At 40.8% G+C, this 25708-nt stretch overlaps 2 protein-coding genes across 2 annotated transcripts; both read right to left on the bottom strand.

Annotated features, from left to right (window-relative positions):
- Positions 1-1471: 1471 nt before the first annotated feature.
- LOC110057557 (uncharacterized) lies at positions 1472-18033 on the bottom strand. Its single transcript, XM_089273910.1, has 7 exons — positions 17293-18033; positions 16915-17045; positions 8157-8432; positions 7801-8076; positions 6324-6461; positions 5289-5708; positions 1472-3739 (listed from the first exon to the last, which is right to left on the bottom strand). Exons 2-7 carry the CDS (start codon positions 16964-16966, stop codon positions 2460-2462), a joined length of 2442 nt encoding a protein of 813 aa, XP_089130036.1. The 5' UTR covers positions 16967-17045; positions 17293-18033; the 3' UTR covers positions 1472-2459.
- A 571-nt stretch (positions 18034-18604) lies between these two features.
- On the bottom strand, positions 18605-23502 carry LOC149103307 (uncharacterized). Its single transcript, XM_089274175.1, has 3 exons — positions 23441-23502; positions 22975-23240; positions 18605-19696 (listed from the first exon to the last, which is right to left on the bottom strand). The coding sequence occupies exons 1-3, from the start codon at positions 23500-23502 to the stop codon at positions 18882-18884; spliced, it is 1143 nt and encodes a 380-aa protein (XP_089130301.1). The 3' UTR covers positions 18605-18881.
- Between the last annotated feature and the right edge of the window lie 2206 nt (positions 23503-25708).

Here is a 25708-nt window from a genome sequence, read left to right as displayed (position 1 = left end):
GATGAGTTGGCTACCTTCGCGCTCTACAAAGTTCGGGGCGCCGACGGCGCGGTGAAACTTCAATAAATCTTTTCACCCTTTCGCTCCTTTCGAAGTGATTAAAAGGCCCTGAATTCTCTAAAATTGTTTAATCGCCGGTAACAAGACCTACACTTCATTCTGAGGTAAAGATGAGTCAAACATCATACACAACCTCGGCCGCGGTGTGCAATTCTCCATTCACCTTCTTGAGGAGATTTTTGCAATATGTAACGTCCTTCACTGAACCATACAACCATCAGCGACTTGGATTTCCGCTATCAGATGATGGATAAGTTTTCCCCGGTGTTCGTAGAATATTACCGCCGGATATTGCCGCAGAACATCATATCGTTCTTGGTTTACTTTGGTGACAACACATACCGCACTACCGTGGGCTAAGTATAGACAAAATTCTTACTAGGCCACCCATCCCTTCAATAATTTAATTGTCATCTCCCAGATTCTGGGAGACACGTGACCAGACCCAACCAGGGTCTCTCTTCGCTCGCTCCAGGGGGCTGTAAGATGAGAGACCCTGGGAACGAGGTTGTGAGTTGGGCGGCTACATTCTCCAGTATCCCATGCCTTTCTTGCTCTTCCTGCTTTGCGTACACGTCCTCTATCTGCACCTCTTGGTTCCCCTGTCTTCTACGTGTGGCCGCCAGTCTCGAGAAGAAACCTTGCACTTGACTCTTCGTTAGCCAGTCTTTTCTTTCAAACATCCGCGAACCATTTGGTTTCCTCGATGTTCTCATGTCTGCAGCCACTTTTCCGGGATCTGCTTTGTTGCCAGTTCTCTCTCCGAGGTCGAATCTCGTGGTTAGGTACTGTTTAACCTCATCCGTAAACCGCACAGCTTGACCTCGAGACTTGCATGTGTAAAGCCCAGCCAAGCTGTAAGTCACTACAAGAACCAGAAGCTTCATTTTTGTCACTTTGCTCATCGCTATGTACCACAAGTGCGCGGCCGGTTTCCTCGTTGTTGTGACAGAGCAAGTGTATGTTTATTTTTCTGGAACTATTCTGCCCGCTCGGGACTATCCGCCGCATCCCGCAAGAAAAATTAACCCCGAAAGCCAGGCAATAAATCCTTTATTGACCAAGCTTGTTCGGTCAAGACGGCTGGATATTGGTCACGTTCTTTTTTTTTTTTGAGAGACTATGAACATTGACTCCTTCTCGGTCCATAAACAGGAAAAAAAAAAGAAAAGAACTTGACCAACATCCAGCCATCTTGACCTCACACTTGGTCATGAACCCATATACTGCGTGTTACTGAACTAGCGTGAGGTCCGTAGTGGGGAAGTATTCGTCTAAAAACTTGTGAAAAACAAAGGCGAGACCAAATTTTTTTAACACCTAACGAACAGATTTTTTCCCGGTAAAATGAGCGCGCGTAGAATTTACTTTCGTTTTACTGCCGATCGCTTTCGTGAAAGATATTGTCCGCTTAACATGAAAGAAAAAACTTTTAATTCAAATCAAGTTTGTTACACATTGCACGCCACCTGTCAACGATTCTACGGTATCTATCTACTTTTGCGATAAAGAATTCATGCGCATTTACATGCCAAATTTTTCAGTAAGAAAGTTACTCGATCTCTAGAATCGGAGCTACTACTGTTTGACATTCAGAGAATCATAATGATATTAATCAATCTTTGTACTCGGAATTGTTGGAAATATTTAATGCGTGACAATCATTATTAATTACACTGTACCTAATTATGTATACTTTGAACAAAGGTTTTAATAATTGTATTATTTAATGGGTAACTAACTACAGTCGGCGACAAAATTGTTGACACATTCACCTTTTTAACCCCCTACTTTTCGTCATCGCGATCCCTTTTTGCCCTCCTAGCTTATCCTTTTAGCCCCCCTCCCCCACAAAGAATGTTGTGCGGCAACTCTTGTGATCTTGAACTATAAACAAGCAACATTGAATTGGGGAGCGGGGTCTTTTCCACAGTTCATTGCGCGATAGAAAGAGGGGTGTTATTTGGTGCACTAAAAGTACTGCTATTGAAAAACAATGTGTCAACTAATTATGTCGCCCATTGTAGTTTAACTTCTTACAGTTATTTTAGGTGCCCTGTTAAATAAACTATTGTTGTTGTTGTTGTCGTGACAAACATTTAACGTTATCTTTGGTATTACAGATGACGTCAATCGTATAACCTTAGCGACCTTAGCAGGCATTTACTTTTAGCGAATTTGTTTGGACTCGGTATTGCCGGAAATTTTTAGAGCGTGACGGTCACTATTAGAGACAATAATCTACCATTATATTTGATAATCATGATAATCTTAGCAATGACGTCAATCGTATTACCATAGCAGCCTTGTCAATTCAGTGGTGTACTTTAGGATCTTTCCTTGAATTTACAATCAGTAGATAAGACTTTTTCGAGACATAGAAGTGATTTAACTGACCATTAAACAAGTTTACAATGAAGTTGAGAGTGACTAAAGCTGTTATCCACATTTTCAGCACTAAGTTTTTTTAGTCTTTTGTCTGAAGCGCGTTCATGATATTCTTTGGCCTGCTGCAAGTCCTCCAAGGGAAGCATGTCAGTAAGTACGTTTCTTGTCAAAACGCGCGGGTGCAAGCTTTTTAGCCTAATGCCTGAAGTACGTTCATCATATTCTTCGGCCACCTGCAGGTCTTCCAATGCATTCTGTACAGCACCCAAGATGTTGTCAGTACGTTTTACGTCAATATGCTCGGGCCCAAGCTTTTTCAGCCTTATCTCTAGAGCACGTTCATGATACTCCTTGGCCTGCTGCAGGTTGCCCATGTCACGCTGTACTACACCCAAGTTACCGTACGTAGTCGCAACGTCAATATGCTCGGACCCAAGCTTTCTCAGTCTAATGTCTAGAGCACGTTCAAAATTCTCCTTGGCCTGCTGCAGGTTGCCAGTGTCACCCTGTACTACACCCAAGCTATTATACGTAGTCGCAACGTCAATATGGTCGGGCCCAAGCTTTCTCAGTCTAATGTCTAGAGCACGTTCATGATACTCCTTGGCCTGCTGGAGGTTACCCATGTCACGCTGCACATCACCCAAGCTATTGTACGAAGTCGCAACGTAAGCATGCTCGGGCTCAAGCTTTCTCAGTCTTATGTCTAGAGCACGTTCATAATGCCCCTTGGCCTGCTGCAGGTTGCCCATGTTATGCTGTACTACACCCAAGTTGTGGTACGGAGTCGCAACGTAAGCATGCTCGGGCCCGAGCTTTTTCAGCTCTATGTCTAGAGCACGTTCATAACACTCCTTGGCCTGCTGCAGGTTGCCCATGTCATGCTGTACAACACCCAAGTTATTGTAAATAGTCGCAACGTAAGCATGCTCCAGCCCAAGCATTTTCAGTCTAATGTCTAGAGCACGTTCGTAATATTCCTTGGCCTGCTGCAGGTTGCCCATGCCATTGTGTACAATACCCAAGTTGTAGTAGGTACTTGTAACGTCAATATGCTCGGGCCCAAGCTTTTTCAGCTGTATGCCTAGAGCACGTTCATAATACCCCTTGGCCTGCTGCAGGTTGCCTATGTCACACTCTACAGCACCCATGTTATTGTACGTAGTAGCGACGTCAATATGCTCGGGCCCAAGCTTTTTCAGCTGTACGTCTAGACCACGTTCAAAGTGCTCTTTGGTTTGCTGTAGGTCAGCCATATTAAACGCAAGTTGTGGCACTTCTTCAGAGGAACCTGTAGCAAAAGATTTTAATTTACAATAAGAGAAGAAAACATAGCAACTTAACTTACCTCACTAACTACATCACCTTTTCTTAATTATACCATACTTTGGGGTCAAGGGTCTGGTATTCCCAAAATTACTTTATTGGATTTTTTCAAGTTATCAGCTTGAATAACGGCCATATTTGTCACATGGCGAAACAGAGGTAAATATAGTGAATCAAAGAAGCCATGGCCAAATTTATAAGTTACAAAGCTATTTTACTCTTAATTTTTCAGTTGTAGCATAACGTACGTACCAAGTGGAGTTTGGTTTTTTAAAATAATCCATAAAACGACACAGAAAAATGACCGGTCATCACACCGTGATTAGCATTTCACTTTATGGGAACACAAAATTTTATACTTTGCGCTTTTCGCTATACATTAGGGTAATATTTCGCATGTTGAATGGCATTAATGCTGAACGTTTATTAGTCAAGATTTGGCTATCAGTTTTGTAGGCATCTCGGTATAAAAAACTTATTGTTTCAGGGCCTTTAAAACGTTCAACACAGAATAGAACACGACCCAAAAGATTTTCGGCCAAAGACAGCAAAAAATATGGACAAAAAACTTGGTTAAAACTTTTTTAACGGTTACACATTGTTTACACAAAAATACATTAGGAACATCAAACTTTACCCCCACTTCAAGCTCGATTTTATAACGCTCGAACGACCTCACTGCCACAACTGAGACAAGTTCGAAATCAGTTCATTCAAAATAAGTCGTGTTTGAAAAGTCTACGTTGGTGCAAGCATTGATTTAAAAGGGAGGAATGCCCAAATGCCTTGCTTTACTTGAATAAAATAGTTACATTTTAAGGAAAAGAATGCTAATATTAAAAAGAACATTGACTGCCTGGAATAACCACTTGGGCTAGAGACAAAGACAGACAATGCGCTTTAAATATATCTTTCATTGGAGCACAATCTGTAGAACGTCTAATCTCCGACCGATCGAGACTGGACGTTCTTAGTCTTTTGGGCGGCCATTTGGGCTTGAAGTCATTTGAATTTACGGTAAACTTGGTATGATTCGTAATTTTAGTGGATTACTTTAATTCGGTGTTAACGGGAATTATTGCAATTTCTCAGTTTCCGTAAAATTTGTAATTTTCGGAGATTTCTTTTTAAACTTTTAAATTAAATTTTCGATTTTCGTAGAGTTTTCGCGATTTCTGTATTTTTTGCAACTTTCGTAATTTTCGTGGATGCCGGTAGGGACTTCCTTACGAATTTAGCGATCTTTTCCTATTTTTGTTTATTTCGCAGCCTTTGCAAACAGCCTACTAATCCAAATGTTAAGACTAGTGACGAGAGATCATCACATGAAAATGACGCAAATGCTGAAACAAATTAAACACAAGGAGATGACCGGTACGTAAACCTACATGTAAGCTGTAATGCATGGCTGACTGTGTTTGTGTTTGTTCATTCATAAGGACCTCAATTCGATGAAAAAAATAAACACTATTGATAATAACATCATTCTAAGAGTTGAAAACAATAAAACGTACCTGAGATTTCCATTAAAGACAATTTGCATGCCAAGTAGTCCTCTTCCAGCAGAGTGGTTGCTAACTTTATAGTCTCCATACTAAGCTCGTCCTTAACCGTCTCTGTAATGAGGCACTCCTCGGCTACAGCGTTTAGGTGGCCAGAACAATAGTCATCCCACAGGCCTTCAAGAATCTTAAGGGTACGGCACTTGACGGTTATTTTGATGCTACCCGTCGTATAGTTAACATTCATCAGGTGAAGCTCTCCTACTAGGTACGCATGCAGACGACGTAACCCTGTAAACGAAGAGAGATCGAATACTCCCTTCACCTCATCAATCTTCTGTTCCATGTATCTGTTCACCTTTTCTCTTTCTTCTTGGGGATCTGAATTTCTGCTGGTGGCACTAGCACAGTGAATCTTCCAAGACAAGATACCTGGAAAAAAGTCAGCTTGTCACCTTGCAAGACAATGTTTTGTTGTTGTTGCTAATTCTATTCAACTGTCCGTCTACATGGGTCTCTCGTAATTGGTCCAACAAACAATGCTGGCCTGTCCACGAACTCTGAAACTATTGATTCAATCGATGGATTGGTAAGTGGGTGGGTGGAAGCACGAATGGAATACTTCAGTGATCTATTTAATCAGAACTATAACAAAATTCGCGAATCTGATTGGCTATCAACGCGCCCAATTTTAGCCCAAAAAGGACAGTGTATGCCTCATGCTTGTAACTGGACAGCGTTGGACAGTACGCGTCATTTTGTGTACGCTCTTTCCTGGACAGTTCTAGATCTACTTGAATAGATTCCATTTCCTGTACATCTTTGTCAAAACATACTCAACTGCATGTTAAAAGTTTGAATTTTTATTATGATCAAGACATTTCAATGATGGTTATGGCCAACAACTTTTGTTAAGGTTTTGCTTAACAGGACTTCGTGTCGTCTGATTCTGTCTTTAGAAAAGAATGTCAAGACTTTCTTCGCTTTCCGCCCTACATTAAGATTTCTGTAACTTAACATATTCATCTTCGGAGCTGTTATACATACCTCGCTCAGTATCCGGGTCCAAACTTTTCCTTTTCAGAGCACTGCTCTCCCCAGTGGAATCTCCGCTGTCACGTGTTCTTGCAGTAGTACCAGAGACTTCTCCTGTCACTGTTCCTTCTGGCGCTGGATCAGCAGGTGCTATAACGACATGCAATAATTGTTATCGCTGTTTCGCCATAGTATTAATCAAGTGGAAGCCAAACTGGCACTAAACTTCAAACATCGTACGACTTTATTTCTTTACACGAATACGGGTTTGACTACGAAAAATGACAAGCAAATAGAAAATGAATACAGAAATAATAGATGACGGAGGGCAAGCAAATAATAAAGAAAACCATAACAAATATGACTTACAGAAATTCCACCAGTATGATAAAGCAGGAACTGAACAGATCCTGCATGCATACGCGATGCACAAAACGTAAATTATTTGTCCCGTAGGAATATCATGATTTACATTGGGAACGAAACAATAAAAAGCAACGCAAGAATGTCACAATAATAACTTTCATGAAATGGGTCAAATGGTTCAAGGGTAAGCAATGTCCAGCCCCGGGCAATAATATAACTTCAAATGCCGTTGCCCTGAATTTTTATGGATTAAATGACTTAAATAACGAGTGAGTAAAATAAAAGGGTTAATTTAGATTCCATTGTTGAGATACTTCAGATACACCAACCAAAAGATAAAAGAAGTAAAAAAAAATGGAAAAAATCAACAGACATGAATTTTAAAGGTTGTAATGTTTGTAAAATGAAGATCACCACAGCAAGTCACCCATATACATTTGTTCTGTTCCATTTCGCACGCAGAAACCATTAAAATTCACGCGGACTACAGACTGCATAAAATAACACGACGATGTAGCTTGAACGAACAGGAAATATCAAAACACCCACTCAACATGGTTCATCGAACAGGGACCAGATGCATTACGTCACCCACCCAGTTGTTGATTCAACGTTTTGTTATGGTAACCTATTGTGTGACGAAAATGATAACAACGCGTTCGCCAATGGTTGGGCAGTTTTTTGATACCACGATTGTAGCATCAAGGGATAAATAGTGGTTATAACGGCCCATCAAAATCTAACTGCTGGGAACTGTTTTGAGCCACCTTCGAGGAAAGTAGTTAGCTCTCAGTTTTGAGCCAGAATGGAAGAGGGTCTTACGGTCTTAGTTTTGGCAATTGGGAGAGGGGTCTTACGTTCAGATTAGTTCTACAATCCAAGGTCTTAGGCCTTTAAGTGAGTGACTCATTGACTTGAACTGGTGCATTTTTATTAAATAGACAAATTCTCATAATTTGTTGACTAGTATCTTGCCCTGTTTCTTACACCTGCACGGGCGAAGAGAGATAAATTGTGTTTTATATTAACTATTATCCCCAGCAAGGGCTAAACCCAGACTTCTCAATCCAGAGTCCTGAGCTCACGTAAGACCATTAGACTTAATATTGTAGAAAATAATTACCCTTTATGTAACAAAACTTCTCTGCCAAGTCTTGCCGCTGTACTAGTTCATGTTGCAATGCATCACACAAAGCCTTGTAGGTCGCGGCAGAACCCTTTTCTTGTTTCCAATGCTTTAACATGTGGTATCCCTTTTCAGGCAATTGGTCGTGAGCTTTATTTATTTCTTGGATCTGTGGATCATTGACCCTAAGGCGACGTCCAAGCTTTATCCAATTTTCTGCAATTTTAACACCCACTTTTTCTAATTCATCGTCTGTCGGTGTGCCGTGTTTTACTGCAAAGAGAAATAATTCAATACGAATAAATTGTTTTTATCGTTGTTGCGTTAGACTTAATATTGTAGAAAATAATTACCCTTTATGTAACAAAACGTCTCTGCCAAGTCTTGCCGCTGTACAAGTTCATGTTGTAATGCATCACACAAAGCCTTGTAGGTCGCGGCAGAACCCTTTTCTTGTTTCCAATGCTTTAACATGTGGTATCCCTTTTCAGGCAATTGGTAGTGAGCTTTATTTATTTCTTGAATCTGTGGATCACTGACCCCAAGGCGACGTCCTAGCTTTATCCAATTTTCTGCAATTTTAACACCCAATTTTTCTAATTCTTCATCTGAGGGTGTGCAGTGTTTTACTGCAAAGAGAAATAATTCAGTACGAATAAATTGTTGTTGTTGTCGTTATTGCTGACAATACTTTAGAATAAGGGCTCCTAGGTTTCTTAAGTATTCTTTTACAGTCACCCCAGTAAATTATGTTTGCAGATAATTTTTAGTATAAAACTATAAATTTCATCAAAAAACAAAACAAAATTAATATTTTTGTAATATCAAAATTATTTGTCTTGACAACTCTGAGGCTAACAACTTTAAAACTAATAACTGCAGAAATTTAGTTTTTCTAAATTAAGGTTACAGTATACCTTCAGGTCGGCAATTTTTTTCAAATTTGGATTTTTGGGTCAAAATGGTCGTCGAAGAATAATCTCTAATTTAAAAAAAAAAAAAATTGAAAAAGGCTACATATTGGCGGAGAAATGACGGTGCTACGTTTTCGCCGGAAGTGAAGTTTACCTCTTGATTGACAGCCCTATGGCGCGTATGCAATCAACCGAGACGGTTTTCGCGGGAATTACCTATACGGATGTCACGAATTGACTACTCGGCTCAGTTGATCAGCATTGTTGTTCTGACTACCAAGCGTTTTTGGTATTAGGTGTAGTTCTATTAAGTTATAAGTAAACATAGACCACGTTAAAAACATGGAACAGTTCGAAAAAGCAAAAACAGCGAAGAACGATTGAAAATACGTCAATGAGTGAAGAAGCGAAAGTTCGCCTCGCGGATGAAGCTATAACTATCGTCAGGAGCCGCATTCGGGGACGGAGACCGTAAGCGCGCGCCATTTCTAGTATTGGGGTTGTCCCCATGATATGGGACAACAATTCTATTTTAAGAACAAATTGGGCCGTCGCCTGCGGCACACGCGCGTACATGCTGCGAGGATTTTTGCGGATGTCGCGCGGGGGAAATAGCGTCCGAAATTCCCGAAATTTTTCAAGTTTTTGGCCCACAACTCAACGCGTTTACGTCTGTTGGAATTTTGCTTAAGTATTTTCGTCGTAAGCTGCTCCAGTTTGAGTGAAATAAGACAGTGTCGAATTTAGGTATGTTCCGCTTTAAACTTAGATATAAATCGCTGACCAAGTTGTGTTCCGACGGATGCTTCTTTTACATGAGCTGTACATTACTCCACTTTAAATTTCACATATGTTGAAGATTAACAGCTTTTCCATTACACAGCAAAAAACCAGCTGGATATATTCAGATATAGCAGAGCTTCAGGACTTCATAGTTTCCTAGCTCCTCTTGCCACACGCTTGCGAGGAATTTGCCAGTCTATCGCGACCGAAAACTAAAACAAAATAATTGCTAGTTTGAGTTTCGCCTGAATTGTGAGCAACGTTTGATGTTTTATCAAGGCCCAATAACTTTACGTCCGTAGATACTGCTCAGTTTTATTCGTGTAAAAATCCAGTAAATTCTCTGTTGTCGATGAATGAGAGCGCCCGCCGATGTATGCTTTGTACAGTCAGTAAACATGACAAATTGTACTTCCGCCGCACTTTCGTATGAAAACGCACTTCGAACTCAAACAATAACTCTATAGTTTTTAAATATGTTTAAGATTGATAAATGTTTGAGAACATATTAAAAGCTAAGCTGAAAATATGCGAATAAAGCAGAAATAATCAGCAAAGTTACGATGACGCTTTCTTTAATCAACTTCGAATAACGATTTCGATTTTGTTGATCGGACTTAAAATATCAAAACTTCTTGTCTATTTTCATTTCCGCAGTGTAAAACTTCACTATGCTTATGCTGAAGAAACACACATGATGTTAGTAGCCTTTTTTGCGTTCGTGAAATTTGTTGCAGCATCTCAGCGCAAAAGATAACGAAAGAAATCTTTGTCAAGATTTGTTGACAGTCGAAAACACCGACTCGGACTTGAAAGTGCACGAGCTGCACTGTGCAAATGAGCTAATTGTACGCGTCAGACTTTCCTTTCAAAAACTTTTGCAAACTCATCAAACAAGCAGAAACAGTAAGCAACCATCAAAACAGGTTTTGGTTATGATTAACCATTGTCCGAGAAACTCACAAATTAACTCGATACCAGAGTAGAGAGTTTTCTTGCTATATTCTTAAGTCAGAACAAACGCAAAAACATACTTGTAAGCTTACAACTAGCGCGAGCAGATCTTATTATTCATTCCCAGCGTGAGATTGAAGTCTTGTTTTCTACCCTGAAAAACCCACCTTTTCCGTTGGTTCAGAGCATAAAACTACATATAAGCGCCCAGGTTCTTAGTCCCTGCCTTATTCCCTGCCATCGCTGTGAAAAATACGCAAGAGAATCTCTCAACTCTCACCATTTGATCATGCAACGTGACAACATCCACGCGAGAGCCCCCGACGTGTGCGTGAATCCGCGCGGATATATGACGTCAGGATGGCGCAATTTGTTCTAAAAATAGAAAAATTGTCCCATATCATAGGTGCGCGCGGTTCTCAAGACTTACGGTCTCCGTCCCCGATTATGGCTCCTGCTATCGTATAAGGCGGGCAAAAAACTCGAGGTAAGAGAACAGAAAGGTTCTGTAAAAGTTTGGGAACTTGAAAGCAATAACAGGGAAGTTGACAGAGACTCCGATGAATCCGATGTCGACGAATCACCGGACTCATTGAGACCCATCAGGAGCCATAATCGGGGACGGAGACCGTAAGTCTCGGGATTCATCATGTGTGTTTCTTCAAGCATAGTGAAGTTTTACACTGCGAAAATGAAAATAGACAAGGAGTTTTGATAGCTCGATCAATAAACTCGAAATCGTTATTCCAAGTTGATTAAAGAAAGCGTCATCGTAACTTTGCTGATTATTTCTGCTTTATTCACATATTTTCAGCTTAGCTTTTAATATGTTCTCAAACATTTATCAATCTTAAACATATTTAAAAACTATAGAGTTATTGTTTGAGTTCGATGTACGCTTTCACACGAAAGAGCGGCGGAAGTACAATTTGTCATGTTTACTGACTGTACTGAAAACACGCATCGGCGGGCGCTCTCATTCATTAACAACAGAGAATTTACTGGATTTTTACACGAATAAAACTGAGCAGTATCTACGGACGCAAAGTTATTGGGCCTTGGATGAAACATCAAGCGTTGCTCACAATTCAGGCGAAACTCAAACTAGCAATTATTTTGTTTTAGTTTTCGGTCGCGATAGACTGGCAAATTCCTCGCAAGCGTGTGGCAAGAGGAGCTAGGAAACTATGAAGCCCTGAAGCTCTGCTATATCTAAATATATCCTGCTAGTTTTTTGTTGTGTAATGGAAAAGCTGTTAATTTTCAACATATGTGAAATTTAAAGTGGAGTAATGTACAGCTCATGTAAAAGAAGCATCCGTCGGAACACAACTTGGTCAGCGATATATATAAGCTTACAGCGGAACATACCTAAATTCGACACTGTCTTACTTTACTCAAACTGGAGCAGCTTACGACGAAAATACTTAAGCAAAATTCCAACAGACGTGAACGCGTTGAGTTGTGGGCCAAAAACTTGAAAATTTTCGGGAATTTCGGACGCCATTTCCTCCGCGCGACATCCGCGAAAATCCTCGCAGCATGTACGCGCGTGTGCCGCAGGCGATGGCGCAATTTGTTCTAAAAATAGAATTATTGTCCCATATCATGGGGACAACCCTAATACTAGAAATGGCGCGCGCTTACGGTCTCCGTCCCCGATTATGGCTCCTGGACCCATTGAAATATTATCCATGCACAGTTGACCACGCACAGTTCCTCCTCTGCACTTGCTTTATTTATTTTCTTCGCTCAGCCACTCTAGCGTTCGTATCCTTTTTCGTGTTCCCCATTTTGCCAGAGTGACCAGCTTCAAGAAAAACAAGCTACAGAAAACTTATCTCTCCCCCTTCGGCACCTTAATCGCATTGCGAAACACAAGGGTCTTTTAGAGATTCGCGCGTAAATTTCAGCAGGAGGTTAACGGTAGTAAACTTTCCCTGCACTGATTGGCTCAGTTATCTGAGAACCCAGTTGAAGGCGTTTGTGGGCGGAGTTTGTTTGCGAAGTAGAAGATTTTTCTTAGCGCTCTTTTCTCGAATAAATTTTTTTGCTCGAAGCAGACACTTAAAAGAGTTATAGCGGAGCTCCGGCGGTCCGAAAGGCCGCGAAGCGGAGCCCCATACTCATATAGGAAAGAAAAAGAAACCCATGAGTTGATTTTCTCATGGTTATCATGGCTAGCGGTATTGCTCGTGGACGTGTACGCACGACGGCGACAACGGCGACGACGGCGACGGAGTTGCCCAACATGGCGGCCATACTCCAAATAATAGGTTGACAGACATGCAGCCTTGGTTTACCGTGTACTTCCATAATATTGGACATCCCTGTTATGATCAATTGACACCTGTCAAAACAAGGTATCCGCTGACCAAGTGCTGGTTATCGATTGGATCGCGGGCTCATATTAGGTTAATTTGTGGAAACAGGGCAGGATTGCTCGGAAGCCGTTTAACGCTAACCCAGGATTAAAAGTTAACCAAATTATAACTTTTTCTTCTATACAAATGTTTTTTGTTGTTTTGTTTTGTGTATAGGGTGATTATTAAAACTCAAAACAGAAGGCCAAACAATATACAGAAAACCTCACCGCAAAGTTACAAAACTCAAATCAAAATTCTACCTTTTTCTGGGTTAGCTTAATCGGGCTTTGAACAGCCCGGCCCAGGAGCTACGCTTTTAGGCTGGCCTAAATCTATATATTAACTCAAAGGGAATTTGTTCAATTGCCCTCAAATTTATAATGGTAATTGAACTGAGTGGAGTGCAATTTGGTCTGAAATCATACGCGTGATTTCAAAATCAAACGAGCGCGCAGCGCGAGTTCGATTTGAAATCACAAGTATGATTTCAGATCAAAATTGCACGACACGAAGTTCAATTGCCACTTTATTAGATCCATTTTGAAATCGCACAATTTTATCGCCTTAATTTTTAGATTTTTGATGTATTGTTCCAGTAGCCGGTTTGTTAAAAAAAAGCGGAACCGGAAACGCCTTTACGTCTCATTTAGTATGCAAAACGATGTCATGTGACGAAAACTCATCCGAGCATGACAAAGAAACAAGCGGTTTTGAAGTGGGAACGAAAATAGTCTATTTCAGGTATAAAAGTTCAATTCTCGTCGCCTGAATCAATGATGGAAGGTCTTTCTTTCTTCTGTGGTTGAGGCTGAGACTTTTCGTTGTCTTTGGAGAAGGAATTTGAAGGTGCATCCTGCGTAATTCTGCGATGGATTTCTTTTGAGTTGTGAAACTCGAGTGCACGATGCCCAGTGGATGGTACGTTTTTTTTTTTCTTTCATACCGTTTAATGGCAGGATTTTAAGGGAGTCCAGCTCGTTATCATCTCCGTTTCTTTTTGTGACCTCGGTGAAGGACTCAACACTCAGGACCTTGTCAAGTTCTCGCGGCGCCATTTGTTTCAAGATATTTCCAAGATGGCGGGACTAGCACCAGCTGCGTAAGACGTTCATTCATTCACTGTTTTGTGGCGCGGGACGTATTTTGATTATGTTTATTCACAGCGACAGAGTTGAGCTCTTTTGTTGCTTTGTTTGAAACTACCGGAAACCTGGAAACATCTACCTTCTTGAGATGGCCCTGAATTTGTTGTTGTGTGGTTTTCGTTTGTTTATGTTTTACTGGACTCGATATCATACGGATTTTGAGCAGATGTTGAAGAAAAATCGCCAAAATATTCGTCAAAATGGACACTGAAAGTTGGAAACTTCCATTAAAGTAGGTGTTCAGCCTGAAGGAGCTCATAATCGTCATTTAGAAACTGTAATTAATTACATTCTTCAATTTTTTTGGAAAAAAAAACAAGAACAACAAAGTTTTGGCAATAGTAGTTGCTAAATTCTCCACACAATGGCTTTTTGCCTCTCATTTTCCTGAAATTTTATTGTTTACGTTAAACTAATATTGAAATCTGATTGGTTGTTTTGTTTTACTATCCCATTCTCAATGGCTGAGAAAAAGATGCGATTTAGAGCAAAAAATAGTGCGATTCGTGAATAAATCGCACCATTGAGAGCCAATCAGATTGCAAGGATAACCAGTGATTTCAAAATGGACAGTAACCAGTTTAACATATAAACTACAAAAAGTGTTTGCGAATTCTTAATTTCGAAATATTTTTTCTTCTAGAGCGACTTTTGCACGATCACTCTACATTTTTTTTAATCCCATGTCGAATATGTTTTGTAACTTTTTACTGTAATTGAATATGGCAAAACGCAGACACGCTTTTTTAAGCGCTTTGGGCCCTGAAACCGAGGAAAAAATGAAATTGGCGAAAAACAAAATTCGCTTTGACTTGTAGCTTTCGAAAGGTGATTCGGGCGCTCGCATTTAGTGGCGTGAAAAATTCGACAATTCATTTTATTTCAAACTTCTTGGTATAGTTTGATAGCCAGCTCTATAAGCTTTAATTTGATATGGGGGTTTAGGTATCTACCGCTTAAACTGCACGCGCTACGTTGCTTGCACGTGAGACACCCCTGAAGGTATACGGTAACCTTAAACATTAATTTTCTTAACTGACAAAATTTGTCAAAGTACAAAGGTATGCATTCTTTTATGCTTACAAGGTTATATACTTGAGATGATCAAAATATGATGAGTGACAACACCTCATGTCAAACACTGAACAAAGACGACTGACAGAAGATACAGAAGGAAGTTCAAGGCCAAGTGTAGCTGAGAACTGAGTAAAATTCTGTTTTTTTTTCTGAGTAAAATTCTTGACAGCTGAGGACAAATCTATCCAGTAGCAAGGAGGAGGACACGAACCTGGGAGCTACAGATTACAGTTTGTGTCCTGACTAAATTGGCTCTTTTTGAGTAAGACATAATATGTTTGTTCTGGCTTCTTCCGTCGAGTGTTAACTGTCCCTAACTCAAACACCACAGAACAAAACATCATGCAACAACGCTCTTAATTCAAAACGGTCAAAAACAACGGAAAATTGTAGCAAACTTCAAATAATTAGCTCTTATTAATCGAGCAGTAGGTCTGTATGGGAGAATCTTGACCGAGGTCGTGAGTACAAACCAAACGCAGTGAGGTCTGTACATACGACCGAGGTCAAGATTCTCCCATACAGACCGACTAAGCTCAGTTAATAAGCTGTTTATTATATGGCAAGCGAGAGAGATCTAATTCGTTTAGTGTAACTGGTTTGTACCCGCCGACATTTTGCTTGCGAACGGCGATGAGCTGAACTTAATTCTGCCGAAGTCTGCTCGTCCTCTTAACTTTTCTTTTCTTTTCTTATCAGACTTTTTGGCATTGCCATAAATAAATATTGTAGAAGAAAATAGTCAACATTTTTGCATTAAAGTTTGCAACTTTTTCACCACAAAACATTACCGGTCTAAATGCCGGTCTAGATGGGAAAATCTAGACCGCTTTCAATATCGATTTCAGCCAATCAACTTCTTGAATTCGGTAGTTCCCTGTCCTTGTGAGACACAGCCATATAATAACTAGTGTGTATTAAAGAGTTATTGTAGGAGGTGAAGTCTGTGTAGGATTAAAACAATGCGTATTCGTGACATTGCATTATTACGAGTATTATGAGATGCATTTGAAAAACCACGCGGTCGAGATGGTGGCAAATATGGAGTCGATCATGTCGAAGGAGTCTTTACGGAGGTTTTTTGTTGGCACTGCCTGATCCCCAGGCGTCCCTCTCTGTTAAGTGGTTGTAGTGCGGAGCCCTGTGGTGTTGTGGGCCTGTTGCACAGGCGAACCATCAACACCGCGTAAATTAGTTGTTTCCCGCTCTTCGCCGACGAATTGAAATGCAAGGGGGCCAGCCTGTGAGTAGGCTCTCGTGCGCTGCGGCACATCAAGCAAAGGCGAAGTCGGCAACTGAAGCGAATCAGCGAAAAAGCCTCTTGTTTTCACTGGCTCTCTTCGCTCGCCGATTCGTCTCTCGCGGCTTCGCCTTTGCTCGTGGCGTAACAGCATGAGGGTCTGCTCGCAGGCTACAACGGCGCCTGTCGATATCACATATGTAGCAAGCAATCTATGAGTAAAATTTTCGTTTCTCTGTGCTGGAGATTTCGCCTGTTTAATCATATGTGTGTTTCGTGCAAAGTAATTTGTTTACAACGCTTCAAGTCACCTCAAGCCAGTCGCTTTGATCGTTGCTCAAGCGCGACTTTTCTCTGATTCATTCACTTCTAAGAAAGTTAATCAAGTGAAAAAATTCTCGTGTCATTGAAATTCAAGCGCATTTTGATTAGGTCTACAGACGTCTGATTTAAATAATCAAACTGGCAAGATATCTTAACAAGAATAACAAGAATAACAAGAGATCTATAAGAATGACGGATGTTTTTATGTCTTTCCTTTAAACTCTATTAGCTTATCACTCCGCTCTTCCACTGCGATCTCCCCACTAAAATCTAAAGCAAAAGAACAAAAAAGTTACAATGAAACTTACTTGTTCTGGGCACAGTTTGCTGCGAGAGGCGGAGAGGAGAACTTTCTTCCATGTTTACAGCTCCGTGGAAATGGATAAGCCGGAAGTGCCAGTGAAGTTGTTGGATGAATTGGAAGTTATTTCTGTACCGCCTTCAGGAAATAGTATGTGTCGTGTATCAGCTAAAAATATTTGAATCCAGTAATCTTTCTTGCTGCCGCTAATGACAATTGTGGAATGCAAGGCTACTTCCAGACAACTGTCGATACTTCGGTTATTAGTACCTCGTATTTGAGTCGACAAGAATTACTACCAACTGGAAGGTCGATGAAACTTGAAAATAACTGCGTTGCAGCACTGGTTGAACCCCAGGCAATGAATCTATTTAAAATAACTTACCCTAGACAGACTTTGTCTGCTATGTTACTTTGTAGTACTCCACTATGGTATCAAGTCCTTAGCTCAACGACGCTCCAACGACAGTTCAATGGCGTTGTCTACTTGTCAAACGTTTTGTAATCAGACAGACTCCAATTCTAGCTTCATTTGCTTTTCTTACACCGTGTAATTAACATCGGCCGTCTGACGCCGTTTTCACGCCCACCTCACGCAAACAGCTAAGTCACGCTAGGATGATCGCAAGGATCACGAGAGATCTGTGGGAAGTAACGCAAACTGGATGTATATGCGTTCCGTGACTGCTTTAGGTCCCTCGGAAATACGTTTGTATATGATTTTCAAGCTCGGTTGGTTTCAATTTTGTTTTTGTTTTTGTTTTGTTTTGTTTTGTTTTGTTTTGTTTTTATTTATTTATTTATTTATTTATTTACTTATTGTCATTTCCAAAATCATGTATTTACTATCACCTACTTTAAGTAGGTAAAAATGTAATTAATTAAATAACTAACGATTAGAGTTACAGTTTATAAAGCACATAGTTTAAAATAATTGTGGACCTAATTGTTTAAAAGATTCATTTCCTCAGACATTCTCCTATTTCCTTCAACAAATTCACATTATTTGATTTAAAAGAAATATACTTTTTAGTTTGATATTTATTTAGTAAAATTCTTTCAAAGGGCGAAAGATGGTTTCGTTTCTTTACACCAGCAAGTCCACAAGTACGTTTTCCCTAAAATGAATCTATAGTTTAGCAGTCTCAATTACATATAAACGTACTCTCCCCTGCAGCCGTTATTAGTGTCTTCATGTAGTGCAAATCCTAATCCAATCACTGAACTCTCTCTTCCCCTCACTTTATCCAGGATAACTTATGTACGCATCATCAGAACAAACCAATCAGTGTGTGGACTGTGGAGCGCGTTCGGCCCCCCGAGATTTCCGATTCCTTCTGCTTTTCCCGACATACGTGTGAAAGGAGTGTCGGAACGTGTTCGACGCATTTTGAGCCGCGAAAACATCAGGACAGCTTTCAAACCAGTACAAACATTGAGAAATGTTTTCAAAAAGCCCAAAGACCAGCCGACAAAAGAGCAATTAAAGGCATTGTGTACAAAGTGACCTGTAGGACATGTTCTTTCACGAATGTCGGGGAAACCAGAAGGAATTGGAAATCTCGAGGGGCCGAACACAAGCCCGGAACCAATGGAAATGTCAATTCCGCAATTAAACAGCATGCGGAAACCGGCCACGATATACATCCTATTTACGCCAACATTCTTGAAACAGGTGTGAGCAGTAAGAACAAAAGACTGTTTCTGGAATCCTTGCACTCTTTCTTAGACAAAAACTCCGTAAATGAAAGAGCACCCTTCCCAAGGGTTTACGCGTCACTGGTTGCCTCCCTAGGGGGGCAACGAACAATAACGTCCCAGCTTATTAAAATTCTGTGAATCGGGCGAAATCAATTTTCTCTGAAGAAGACCGCAGAAGGCGGTCGAAAATTTAGAGACAATTTTACTTTTTTAGATCTGTTTTACACGTTTTTTTTAAAGAACTGTGAGCACAGATCGCTCCAACAGTTTTATTTATATCCCCCAGTTCTCTGGTAACAGATGGGGAGGCACGATTGTCGGTTCTTGGTCCGCATCCTGGTCGAGGGACTTGAATTTGTCCACCTGCAACCGCGATAAGGCGTCAGCTTTCGTATTTAAAATCCCGGGCAGGTGGATTGCTCTGAATAGAATATTATGCCTCAAGCAGGACAAAACCAGGGCGCGGACAAGAACCAAGAGCTCCCTGTCCCTTGTTGTTTTCTTATTTATAACCTCCGCTAGCACCTGATTGTCAGTATGAAACATGACACATCCATTGGCTAAGTTATCCGCCCAGATTCGGACGCTAAGTACGATCGGAAACATTTCAAATACTATGATATTCTTAGATTTCCATTTGATGGGCCATTCGCCGTTAAACCACTTATGTCCAAAAACGGCAACATAACCTAAAGATCCGGAAGAATCCGTGTACAAATGTAACGTTACTGAGGAAACCCAAGTGAAATCTAAAAAGAATGATTTGCCATTAAAGTGGTAAAGAAACTGTAACCATATGTTAAGATTCCCTTTCACGTCACGTTTTAAACGAATTAAGTGGGTTGGTCGACGTACACCCACTGTGACGTTAATCATACGTCTAAGAAAAGTCCGACCTGGTAGAACTACTGAGCAGGTGAAGTTCAATAAACCAATAAGAGATTGCATTTCTTGAAGAGAAACCTTTCTACGCTTTAAAAAGTCTTGCAACATGTTCCTACATTTCTCTAACTTGTCGTGTGGAAGACGAGCTTCCATTTGATATGTATCAAGCTCAATACCCGCGAAAGATAAAACAGTATGCGGACCTACGGTTTTTCAGGTGCCATTGGCGCTCCTAGCTCATCACAAGTCTTAAGAAATTTAGAGAGGCTATTAGAGCAAGTTGAATGGTCGGGCTCAATAATAAGGAAATCATCTAAGATATGCAAAATGCCCGGAATTCCTAATTTATGTCGGGCAATCCACTCTAAAGCTGAACTGAATGTTTCAAAAATCTTACAGGAGCTTGCACACCCCATAGGGAGGCATCGATCATAATAGAATTGATTCTCCCAAAACATTCCTAGCAGATCATAATCGGTTGGTGAAACCGGGATTAAGCGAAAAGCGTTTTTTATGTCTGTTTTGGCTAGCGCGCACCCCCTGCCTGTGCGACGTATTAATCTGACAGCATCGTCTATTGATGCGTAATGAACGCTAGACGCGATTTTAGGAATGTGAGAATTAACAGATTTACCAAATGAAAAAGACAGGTAATGAATTAAAGTGCACCTAACCCCAAAATTTTTTTTTCGCTATAACGAATCTACTTATTATTTGAAATAGTTCTGCGAAAAAATTCTTGGATTCCGTTAAATCCTCGATTTTCTGTGCCACGACGAAATCTCGAAAATAGCTCCAAAACACCGCCATTTTGTTTCACGACCGAGTTTGAGGAGAATGGGTCCAGCGGCTCTTGTGACGTCTACCCAGGAAGGTTGGATATCTCATTTCCTCTCATTTCCTTCAGGATGGTGCAATACACATTCGAAAAGTGCGCAGAAACGCCTTCCAGAGGTGCTATCGGCTGTTGCGGCAATATTCCAGATTTAAAGAGAGATATACTGTACAATTTACTGACGATGATCGGCTAATGGTGCAATAAAGACGTAAACGATGGTTGATTTTGTCGAACCGAAACAAGCGAACTGAATCTGTGAGAACCATTGAAGAACTCTCACTGGAATTTGTTCCGCAGACTTTCGAACGCTATTTTCGTAAATTTTCTGCTTAAAGCTAACCAGCAATTTGTAGAAATACTACCGACAACCTATGTCTTCCAATCCCGCAGTATTTATAACATAACCGGCAAAGTTGTGTGATCCGGTCATGATCAAGAAGCGTTATATTAATTTGTAAATAGATCGCAACTGTACGCCGCTAACCAACACTTATTTCTCTTTCGATTTAGATGAAAGTCGAAGATTAATCCTCTAGAATTACATGATAACAAAATTGTTAGACTCACAGAGTTTTTCGAAGGTTTGGAAATCAGCAGTGCGACAAAGATTCTGTGCAATAGCGTCGAAAATATGACCGCGTAACATTATCTGCGGACCGCTTAAGGAACACATCCTTTTCGCTTATCCGACGAATTTCACTGTAAACTTTGAGAACAATTTACATTGGTTATTTGGAGTTACGACTTAAAACGTGTGACAATGTGAAATCGGTAATTGTATGAAATGTTTCCTTCCGCCTTGCTTCCCGCAGCTTCAAAAATACAGGTCCAAACAATACGATTTTCAATCGATCGAAGCCAATGTTTTGGAGGTCATCAAGTCTCGAAAACTGCAACACGTACGTCGCTCTTATAAACATGAAGCATTCAACTGAAAGTAAAACACAAACTGGATTTAACGGAACCTTGACAAAATACATTCTCGGTAAGGACAAATGTAAACGGGCTATAAACACGCGTGAGAATCTTATGTTTAGTTGACGAAATTACCATCCAAAGCAGTCCTTGAGTTTTCTTTCCTGCTTTTCGTTTGCCCGCTCCTCCACTTCGTATCTAGCTTTCCATTCCTAATATACAAGCAGCTCGGCCGCAAAGACGTCTTCCCCGTCGTCGCTTGAAATATTGTAAATTGCTCTCAAAGCTGTAAGCAGTGAGTTCACAGTTGTCGAACGTGCTCGAGCGAAGTGTATTTCGGAGCCTTCCGAATCGAAACTTAACTCTGACTCCAGTGACGAAAAAGAAATAATTCTGAGACAAAACTTGGACGTTTTAGTCCCGAAATACATCGGAACGATTAGTTTTGCATTCTATTTTCTCGAGCAAATACAGAGAGTTGACTGAGGCGCTATTGTGTTTGGTTCCTGGGTAGACGTCATCAGGTACCGCCGCCCCAGACTTCCTAAAACGCGGTCGTGAAACACTTAATCGCGACTTTGAAAGGGCATAGAAAATCGAGGATTCAACCAAATTCAAAAATTTCTTCGCCCAAATGCTTCAAATAAAGTCTAGATTTGTTTTAGCGAAAAAAAATTTGGGGTTAGGTGCACTTTAAGCGATATTCTCCAGGCGTTTTCTTAGGAATCAGACCTTAAGGCGAGATGCGCAAAGACGGAAGAGGCCGTGTGTTAAATGGCCCTACTATACGACCTAAATTTATTTCCTTATTGAGCTTTTCATTTACAGCTCGAGATTTTGATGTGCTGACAACAGATTAACGCAAGTGGCCGTTTCTCTAGGTCCAACATAATCAAGTGAAAAACCATATATTTAGAAACCATTAATAAGATATTGTTTCCAAGTTAAAGGATAATTAGCTAAGTAAACACTTAATTTATTTACCCGTATTGGTGTTGGTAGAGGTGTTGGCTGGGACTGTGCGTGAGGTAGCAGCTGGGGGTTTTGAAGAACGACATTTAGATGTTGGGTGTGCGGCACCGCATTTAAAACATTCGCGTTTGAAATTACACCCAAAACACTTGTCCCCTTAGTGAAATTTCCAGTAGAAGCCTCTCGGAAGGGGCTGTTTAAAAGGCCTAGTACTAGAGCTACCTGACATGGCGGTCTGTGATGAATTCCGGTTCATGTGGTGCGCCTGCAACCACAATTCCCAGTGGATATCGTCCCATGGAGAAAGTGACTTCTGCCTTAAATACCGAAAATTTTCGTCGTAGTATTTCCAGTGGGCATTTTTAGCTGCTAAATCACGCACCGTCGCACTATATTTCATTAAAGCCGGGGCGCTCTCAGGAAAGCGAACCGTATATATTGCAACAAATATTTGAAAGGCAGAGGTCCAGTGATCTATTGTGATGATACGCTTAGTATTCTGGACAGCCTCGAGAGTAACAACCGGCTGGTTTGACGTGGCTGGTGTTTTGACAGCAAAATTGTATTTTGGGTCACCCAGGATAGAAGAACACAGACTACCGAGCTCGACATACTCATTGGCCCAAATTTTGGCTTGAATTTTTTCAGGCACCCGACTTGCTCAGGGAACGCAAATCAATTTATGTACCTGTTGTGGCCGGTTGTTACTATCGAGAGTGTCAAGGTGATTAGGATTCAAAATATCATGGCCCTCACCAGTTAAATTGTCTACTACATCAGCAACTGACACCTGTACAGCTGCAACAGTCTGGGATGTATTCTGCGCCACATTGGCGTTGGTACTGGGGAAGATACCGGCATCAGTAAGACCCTTGATCACTGCCGCTGAAATCGTCGATGTCAAGGCGGGGATGGAAGAACCTGAAGGGATATTTGGAACGCTAGAACTGGATGTGGCCGGGGTCCCAATATCAACACTGGGTACAGTTTGTGGAGGTGCTAATGGCTGACGCTGTAGCTGGCTGGGATGAGAACCGTTCAGGCTGTTAATCCCTCGGCCTGTTCGAGCGCGCTTAGACACAGTAGGTGTGGTGCGCTTCGAGCGTGCCTTTTTGCATCAGCAGACGTACCAATGGTGCCTGGGGCCGCACGGCGTTTTCCACGAGTCAACATTATTGCTGGGTTGTAGAAATCTATAACAGCAAATCTAAGTCGGCCTTACGTTTCACCAGATTTCTTAAGGGTGAAATATGCGGAGTAACTGCGACCAGGATACAAGAACATTATGGCAAAGGCTGAGAAATCTACAGGACATTTACTGAGTAAAATATTCAAGTATGTACAGGAACCAAACAAAAATCAGTAAATCGGCAACATGTTTAGCAAACCCAAAAAATTTAGATGCCGCCAGGAACATGCTATACTGCCGGAGATAATACAAAAAACGGACACCGCGGAAATACGTTTTTGGGGCGCGATACAGTATTTCGCTGGTCAGCGGTACACCTTAACAAATCTACAAAATGCCTGCAACTTTTACATTGTTATCGCAGCGAATCTTGTCGACAGTGAAAAAGATACAAAACTTAGAGCGCACACTGTAAACGTAGCTTTTAAACTCCGCTCATTTGTTGGATAGTTCTCAGTTAATATTATATATTGTGCCAAAGCCAAACTGAACTTGCACACGGTGTGAAATTGTTGTTGTTTCGTGACAGTTCATGCTCGCAAGCGGCGAGCCAGTGGCAATTTACGTTACGATGTGCGCTAAGGCGAAAACTAGGCAGCTTTTGTGTTGCTGTAACGGTGTTCTGAGGACATCAACTTCTCAAGTTTGTTGAATTGATGGGCTTGAACCGTATGAATCGGTATGTCAACGGCATTTCGATCAAAATCGTCGGGAAGACATGCTCGTGTTCGTCCTCTTGTTCGATTGAAGGCACTCACGTAAGTAATCACGGTCATCCTGTCCTGACTCGGCATCACCGAATTATAGACCAAGTTGGCCGAAATCGAAGCAGTGCTTCGTATAAATCTTGGACACGTTGGTGTAACAAGTGTAGGACTGAGTCCCCAAAAGGGTTCAAAATCTGGCCTCAACTCGAGGAAGAATTCACCGAGGTATGTTTTCTCATAAAATATCCAATTTTAATTATACTGTACTTCAGGAAGCTTGAGGCTGGCGAAAATAAAATTTTAAATTTTCATGTTTATTACTGTTTCTTTGTTTCTTGTCATAATTTCGAATTGTTGCAGTTCTGTATTTTGCTTTTAGCGCCTCTAAAGTGTGAAAATTATTTTAAACTAGTTGCATAGCTGTTAGAGTTTAGAAAAAAAGCTATTTAGCTATTAAAAAAACCACAAGAAGTACATGACATCTGATTATCTTTACATGGCAGAAGACATGGAATACAAAGCTGTTAAAAGTGTAATTAAAAATACATGCATACAAGACAATAAAATTACCATAAAATCTGGGTAATAACTTTCAGTTAAAACTCAATAAATGAATTTCATTTTTAGTTATAAATAGGCTATCCCCCCTGTATTCACACAACAATCTTCTGATTATAAGGCCACCCAGATAATTTCTGACCACATTACCTTAGAGCCTGAGACTCTATAACTTTGTAACATTAATATTTGTTTACATATTACTATTATCTGGATTTCCCAATAGAAAACTTCTTCTATTGTACATTTTTTTCTATTTTGGCTCAGCAAAAATCCTTTTAGATACTGTCCATGGATGATTTCCACAACATCAATGCTGTAAAAACACCCACTGAGAGAACACTGACCAATGCTCTCCATATGGCAACTCCTCTCCTGAACATTCAGCCATCTGTTGATGGTGGGGAGAGGCAGGGGGCGGGAGCCCGGGAGAATAGGGGGTAGGAATCCGGAGAGAAATGCAAAATGCTAATTTTTGTCATTCATTAAGGCTTCAAATACTTTCAAAAACAAGAACTGAAAATGTTACTTGACTTTCATTTAGTGTCTTTAGAGACTTCTAGGCCAATGGGCAAAGAAAAATTCACCCTTGGGCTCAAAATGAGGCTCAAAATGAAACCCTTTGACAGTGGTTACGTCATAGGTCATTCACTTGAAAGACGGGTAAGAGTAGCAAGGCTGAAAACGAAGGAAAAAAGGAAAAGGAAATGCCTGAGGACTGTGCAGCTCAATGACTAGGATGTGTTTTGAGTCTCTTAATTTACAGGGGACAGGAGCAGGATGAACAAGGTTGGGAGTCAAGAGATAGAGGTATGGGAAGTGGGAGAACAGGGTATGGGAAGTGGGAGGTTCTGACTCCGCTGTCCCTCCCCCCACTTGATGCAGTACCTTGTCCCTAAGTAAAAGGTAAAGTCTGCATAGAGCCAAGTGGCCCATCAGGCCAGGCTTATCTCGGTTTCTGCACCATGAACCGACTAGGAGTATTTCTACTACCTCCTGGATAGGATGCTAGTCTATCATAGGGTTACCCCCAGCA

This window comes from Orbicella faveolata, unplaced genomic scaffold (genome assembly GCF_042242905.1).
Source record: "Orbicella faveolata isolate gen_17 unplaced genomic scaffold, um_ofav_v1 contig_35, whole genome shotgun sequence".
Taxonomy (NCBI): Eukaryota; Metazoa; Cnidaria; class Anthozoa; order Scleractinia; family Merulinidae; genus Orbicella; species Orbicella faveolata.
The sequence above is the reverse complement of the archived record's forward strand: the minus strand, read 5'-3'. Positions and strand labels throughout refer to the sequence as shown.